The sequence below is a fragment of the Pelodiscus sinensis genome, chromosome 18 (genome assembly GCF_049634645.1).
Source record: "Pelodiscus sinensis isolate JC-2024 chromosome 18, ASM4963464v1, whole genome shotgun sequence".
NCBI lineage: Eukaryota > Metazoa > Chordata > Testudines > Trionychidae > Pelodiscus > Pelodiscus sinensis.
In genome coordinates, this window is record NC_134728.1 from 12,450,792 (window position 1) to 12,457,868 (window position 7,077).

Consider the following 7,077-nt stretch of genomic DNA (forward strand, 5'->3'; position numbering starts at 1 on the left):
TCCAAATATATCTTCCAAAATAGCTTATTCCAAAATAAGCATGCAGTATAGATGTACCCTAGATGTGCCTGATCCTGCCTTTTTAAAGTTAACAGGAGTTTTGTTGTTGATGTCATAGGAAAAAGGATTCAGTGCTAAGACTGCCAACATGGAAAACACATGACTGTATGCAAAGGCATAGAGAGAGTTTTCTCTTTCAACGTAAGTTGTATTATTTGATAGCTTGTAATTATCTACCCTCAGCATTTATATAGCACCAGTAACCAATGATTTTCATTGTTAAGGCACTGGACTGGGACTCAGATGACCTGGGTTTTAGCCCCAAATTTGCAACCAACTTCTTGTGTGGTTTAGGTAAATCACTGAATTTCTCTGTACCTAATTTTCCCATTTGCAAAATGGGGATTTGATGCAAACTTCCCACTCCACAGGAATGTTTATGGTTATAAGGTGCACAGATTCTACAGTGAGGAGCACCACAGAAAAGCCTATAAATAGATAATAAACCTATGCATAGATTTATTGGTTAAAAATTATTCTGCTGCCTGTACCAACACTGTGCAGTATGAGACAATAGGAATTAGGTCCAGTTCCTCAAGTTAAGTCTCCATTCACACATACTGGGTAAAACCTTGGCCCGATGAAGTGAGTGGTTTAAAAAAAAAAAAAGAAAAAAAAAGACCCATGTTTACCTTCTATCAGGCCAGGATGTGTCCCTCCATTTTAAAAGGTCATTTTTGATGTTGTGTGAGCTATCTGGGTTTACAGAGTAAATCCTCTACAGTTTACGGAGTATTTCCCTTAAACCATAGAAAGCATCTCTGGAGACATGACTATCACTGGCTGCTGAACAAGCACACTAAGTCCACATTGTTAAGAATCCTGCAATGAAATAAGTTACTGCAAATGCACAGTAGCTGATTTTGAAACCACGACACTGCTACAATTTATTATCATCATTTTTACAAAATACCCAAAGTGATCAGATCATATGGTAGATTACTGACTTGCCAAAGGTTATGTTTTAAATCAAAACCGTTTTTGAGTTATACAAGTGCCAAAAATATCCTGAACCAATATTTTTTTAAAATCAAACCCTGGCCAACAAAACAGTTATATAATTTAAAACAGAACCAAAGTTTGTGTTGGAAATGGTTTAAAAAGCAACCCTCCAAATCATGCTTGAGCAGAAGCCTTATATGGCAAGATTTAGCTCTAGGCAATCTGGTGCCAAGGTATAGACTCCCCCTATGGGTTTATAATGGAAATACTGACACAACCTTAACTATAGTGATGCAAATGTGCCCCTAAAACACTCTATTTGTTTTTATTAATAGAAGTGGTAGTGTTTACATTTGCAGGTATCTTACACTTCAGCATCACAAAGAACACTGAGTAGACTGAGTAAAATCTCAGATGTAAGGTCAGAAATTCCCAAACATGAATGAGACAAAAGGGAAAAGTCCTCAATTATGTTTGAAATTAAAATAAATGAGTGCGGGAATGGGAGTGAAAAATGACAAAAGTAAGAAAATAGAAGAAAACAGTAGATTGGAATGGTTAAAATAACTGCAAATTATGACTACTAAATTAGAGATAGAAGAAAACACAGTTACTAATTAAATAGCAAGTGCTAAAGCTTTATGGTTTTGTATTAAAAATAAAAACAAAGAAAAGCTGCTAAAAATAAGACTTGCATTTACCAGGCCACCAAACTGCATGGACTACTAAAGAAAGTAACAAAGGCAATACCGAGACATTAAAGACACAAACACACTCCATACATGTGAAACCTGACTTTTTCAATACATTGCCCCTCCCTCCCTCTCTCTCTCTCAATAAAAAGCATTTCCTAAACAGTTCCATTCATATAAAGCTTTATAGGAAAGTTTCTTAAAATGGTATTGTCTTATAGATTTCTTCTTTGTTACATGCTTGTGTAGTCTTGTCACTGTCAAGAGTTTTAAAAATAAAAAAATCTTTGTCAAAGGAGGTGCTTTCAGTTCAGAGGTTCTTCCTTACCATTAGATGTTTGTCCCTTGTATATAAATTTGGTGCTTCCACCAACTCCCCCAGGCTTAAGATAAGGGTTGGCACTAAAAACAAAGGTTTTGGCTCCTGTAATAAAAATTAAGGCTCATGTTTTATTTTCTTTTTGCGTCCCACCTATTGAAACCCCAATCTTTAACCTACAGGTACTAATTCCAATCTAAAAATGTGAGGGCTATTTTAGGTTAGGCTCTTCTATGGATTCACAAGGCCCAGATGGCAGCTTTCCAAACTTTTGAACTGGACAGACTGGTTTTTCAAATCTGATTAGCAACTGTGGCCAGAGTTCCAAAACGATTTAGCGTCTCCTAAAAGATCACTAGTAATTTTGAATCAGATGGTGAATGAGATATTACCAACACTAAGACCTTGCTTTCTAGATGTGTGCAAATGGAGAAGGGAATTTTCTCATTAAAAGGAGGCCACAAAAGCAACAACAACAAATTCTCAATTCCGAATGGTCACAGTTCGTAATGTTAAAAAGGCATCTGGTACCTCTATAGCCATATAGATATTGCTGACCACTCCCTAACATTAATTTAAACTGGACCTCTTCACAAAAAGAAATTAACATCTTGTGGAAAAAAACTAGTGTGAAAGGCAAAGAGGTAATTATTAAAAAGTCACTGCATTAAGAAGTAGATTGATTTGGGGGAGTAGATAGGAAGTAGAGGAGAGGGACATTTGAGTAATATATACTAACGCTTTTCTAGATGTGTTATTACAGCTGTAATTTTTGACTCTGTACAAATTGTATACGTAGGTTTAGACACATGAAAAAGTAACACACTCACAGAGACATAAAACACCTAGGTATAAAATATAAAGCAGTGTAGTAGTTACTAAAATTACATGCTCTCTTATTGCTACAGTGATTTTTGCTCTTTTTCTTTACTGTACCACATGTTGTTCTAAGCATATAATTTGCATAAATTATTCAAGTTTAAGAAAAAATCCACACATCTTCACTTTAAGCTACTTATATAGTTAATATAAAATAAAAAGGTTCTAAGATATCTCTTTATTAAAAGAGAGATAAAAATGTCATTTGAAACTGGAATTCAGTGGCCAAATCCAAGGGCAGTGTACACCTTTTCATTCTTGTAATATTATGCCCAGGCAGGATAGCGGAGTTTGGTGGGGTATTTGTCCCAGTCTACAGATGGTCACCAGACTGGCATGTGTTTGTTTTTCTTCTTTTTTTGACTTTTGCGAAAAGGACTATGAATGACCAAAGACTAACATTTATAATTTGTAGCAAAATTTGGTTTATGTAGAAACAAGCCATGTTTTGCATTTGGATAGAGATTTAAATGAATTAAAGCTAAAAATTAAAAAGCATGATGCTGCAACATCTGGTCACTTGTTGAAGACCTCACTTTTAAAGTGGTTAAGTTTGCACAATTTGTACTTTTTTTTGTTTTTTTTTGTTTTTTACTAAACAGTATTTTTCCTTCTTTTATAAACCAGAAAAACTAAACTACAGATAAATTTTCCCTACCTTGAGCTAATGCTGCAGATAGGGTTGACAAAGCTGTACAGCGCAATCAAACATACTTACATCTTAGCTCATTGTACAGGTACAGCCATAATCAAGGCACAAAGATCTTCTACAAGTTATTTTTTCAATAAAGTTGTACAAAATAATACATTTTACAGTCTGTACAAGAATAATAATCCAGCAGTAAAATAAAAAAAAAAAATGAGGGCAAGGGGAGAAGAAAAAGAAGGGAAAGACCATGAGGACTAAAGTCCGGATAATGATTTTTATAGCAGACAGGATCATCAGTGGACAAACTGAAAACAGTGTGTGGTTAACTCTTTCTGCAATCACAGGCCATACGCAGTTCAATTCATAATGTCCATGGTCATCTTAAGACCACCAAGACTGGATTTAAAAATACCCTTTTGAAAAGTAGCAGTTAGTTTTTGCACTGTCTAGGTCTGTTGTAGAATTGTCAGTATTTCCGTTCAAAGCCACATTACAGTCAGAGAACCAAACTCAAGTGTCTGTCTTCAAACTTGGTCTGTGACTTGGCACCTTCTTTTGTCTGATGCAGTGAATGGATACAAAGTTGAGATCATGGGTTATATGATTATGCCCACAACAGTGCTAAATTACTTAAGGTTTTCTCTCCCCACTTCTTTTTATTTACTTTTAAACTTTTATCCCCAATCCTTTCAGGTACTCCAGATTCAGGACTTTTAATTAATTTATTTAGTTAATGACAGTGTTAGGGACAGCGCCCCCCACCCCCAATGGAAATGGCTTTTAAATTTTAGGTGCCATCTCAAACTGTCTGAGGGGGACACAAGCAAGCTTAGAAGTGCTGCTATTGTCCAACAAGGAGAAAAAGTTGAGGGGTGCAAATCAGAGGGAGACTGCAACAGTTCTCTTCCACCCTATGTGGGCAAGGGTTTTTTTTTGTTTGTTTTTTGTTTTTCTTTTTTTTAATAAGGAATAAGGAGTCCAAAACACAGAAAAAAAGTGCTCTCCATCACAACAACTCATATTGGCGAAGGTGCATCCGTTGAATAATGTCCCGACAGTCATTGAAAACCCTCCGGATGTTTTCTGTATCCACTGCACAGGTGAAGTGAGGATAGCAGTAATGCCTTCCATCTCCATTTGCTGTGCTGATTCTCTGTAGGAATAAAACAGAGAAAGTATGTGAAAATAAAATTGACTGGAAAAAATTATGCTCTCAAGCATCAACTGAATGCTGGTGAAAACATAATAAAACTTCTATGGTGAAATCTTGACCCTACTGAAATCAGTGCAATCAGGTGTTCAGGATTTAACCTGAGGGGAACAGAACTGAACATGGAAAAATTGAGTATTTGGGAACTTTGGAACTGAAACGTAACTATAGAGCTAAAGTAACTTCACAGATTCACTAACAGAGCTACCCCTTGGAGATGGTTTCATGTTAGTGGGGAAATGTATGTGCAGATGGGGTGGGGAACACTGACCGTACAACTCACATAGTGAACTTCCCCCTCCAAACTACTGAATTTTGCCAGTGTGTGAATCTTCAGCCCTTCTTTACAAACTACACACAGTCTTCTCAGTAGTTTGTGGTTCTGGTGTACACAAGTACATTTTTATGGGATGCACAGTATCCGTAATAGTAATGATGCCCAATTCAGGTATTTATTATACTAACACTTAAAACTATGGTTACTAAAATTAATCAGCTGGCTAATGAGATGAATGGGAACTATACTGGGAAATACTAATATTCAGTGGATAATGTATTGATTTGATCCACAATTTCCATTAGCAATGGCATAGTGGGTGAAATCTTGGCTCCCACTGAAATCAATGTGACTTTTGCTATTTATAACAGTGAGATAAGGAATTCACCCATTTGATAATTACAGCAATTCTCAACATTTGAATAATTTAACCATATCTTGTTAAATATATAAAAAAAGTAGCTAAAAAACCCCCAACACCCTTTAACCCTTTAGGTGGGTATACTACATAACACACAGATTAAATATAAGAGTGTGCCAACAGATCTACAATATTAAAACACAGTTAAGCTTACGATAGAAAAAAATATATTAAAAAAATAGAAAATACTTACAAGAAACTCATCTCTAATAAAATACTTGGCCCTTGTAACTCTGGGATCCTCACCAGGCTCTGGTGTTGCTAGTTAATAATAATACAATAAGCACTTGTTAACGTGGGCATTTCATAGTAATAAATCTGAAAATAACTTACCTACTGACCATCAACTTTACAAAATAATTGTTGTTTTCTGCTCAAATGCAATAGAAAATGTTCTTAACATATATTAAGAGACAAGAACTGTAATATTTTATCTAAAACAATAAGACTTAAGGAAAACAAGAAAATGTGATGGCGTCCATAATGTCTGGAATGTGTCACAATTTAAGGAAATACAGAACTCATATTTACACTAGTAAGGCGCTTACAGGTAACCTCCATCACCACATGATCCCGAATACCATTGACTTGGCTGGATTGTACTACTCTGGCTGCAGATGAAGGGGTTGTTAAAGAGAATGAATTTGTAACAGTTCTATTAATTGGTTATTATAAAATGAATGTGAGATGGAAACTTTCTTAAGAGTCTTTTTTAAAAAATGAAACATTTCTTACTGACCCCACTTAGTTATTCTGACTTTTTGCTACCTTCTCTTCTGGAGATAATGGACAAAATGAACCTCCATTTCTGCTAGGAACACCAAGGATTTTCCCATGGAATACTTCATCTCAAAGCTGCACGCTGCCACTGTATTGAGGCTGTGGTGGAGTCCACAAACAAAGTGGCTAGTAAAATGATAGCATGCTGAAATTCCTCTGTGTATGTCCAACAGATAATGTGTTTTAATAGTAATTGAAGAAATATTTAACATTAACATTTGTCTGAAAGGTACTGAACATTCTTTCAGCTTTGGAAATGTGCTTGCTTTAAAGTTTATCTGCAACTTCCCATAAATACAATTAACATATACTGTAGCCCAAGGTAGTGATACTTTTAATAAACCTGTATCATCAAAGAGGAGAATAATGTTCTTACCATCATCTGGTGTAGTATAGCGAGCAAATTCTGGAAAGTAATCTTCAATTTTAGATTTCCCTGCCAAAACTTTCTCTGCTAGCAAATCCTGTTTATTTAGGAAAAGAATTACTGAAATGGTCCGTAGCCACCTAAAAAAAATGGAAGCCAAACAGTGTCAGAATGTATGGCTGAGTTTAAACATCAATAACACCCCTCACTCCTGCCGCAAACAATGAACTACAGTTCAGAGAAGTGGTTTCAACCCGTAGAAGTCCACAGACTATGGCTAAGATTTTCAAAGGGATCTGCATGACCATTTGAAATTTTTTAGGGATCCACAAATGAAACAAGATTGAAAAGAAATACTTTAGAGGCTATATTCATATTCTGTGCTATAACAGATTCAGTTATCTTTCTGCTTATTTTATTTTTTCTACACCATTTCCCCAATTTACGTAGTTGTCTTCCATTAAGTTTTAATACCATGTAC

The 7,077-nt window shown here is 35.5% G+C and overlaps 1 protein-coding gene across 4 annotated transcripts in view; it reads right to left on the reverse strand.

The window, feature by feature from the left end:
- Positions 1 to 1,681: 1,681 nt before the first annotated feature.
- GNAS (GNAS complex locus) overlaps positions 1,682 to 7,077 on the reverse strand; it is a 270,305-nt gene continuing 264,909 nt past the window's right edge. For all 4 annotated transcript variants that reach the window (XM_075901129.1, XM_075901130.1, XM_075901131.1 and 1 more), the window contains 3 exons: positions 6,606 to 6,736; positions 5,643 to 5,710; positions 1,682 to 4,694 (listed from right to left, as the gene is read on the reverse strand). In XM_075901129.1, coding sequence (XP_075757244.1) covers positions 4,548 to 4,694; positions 5,643 to 5,710; positions 6,606 to 6,736 — 346 coding nt within the window. In that variant the 3' untranslated portion in view covers positions 1,682 to 4,547. The remainder of the gene's footprint in view (positions 4,695 to 5,642; positions 5,711 to 6,605; positions 6,737 to 7,077) is intronic.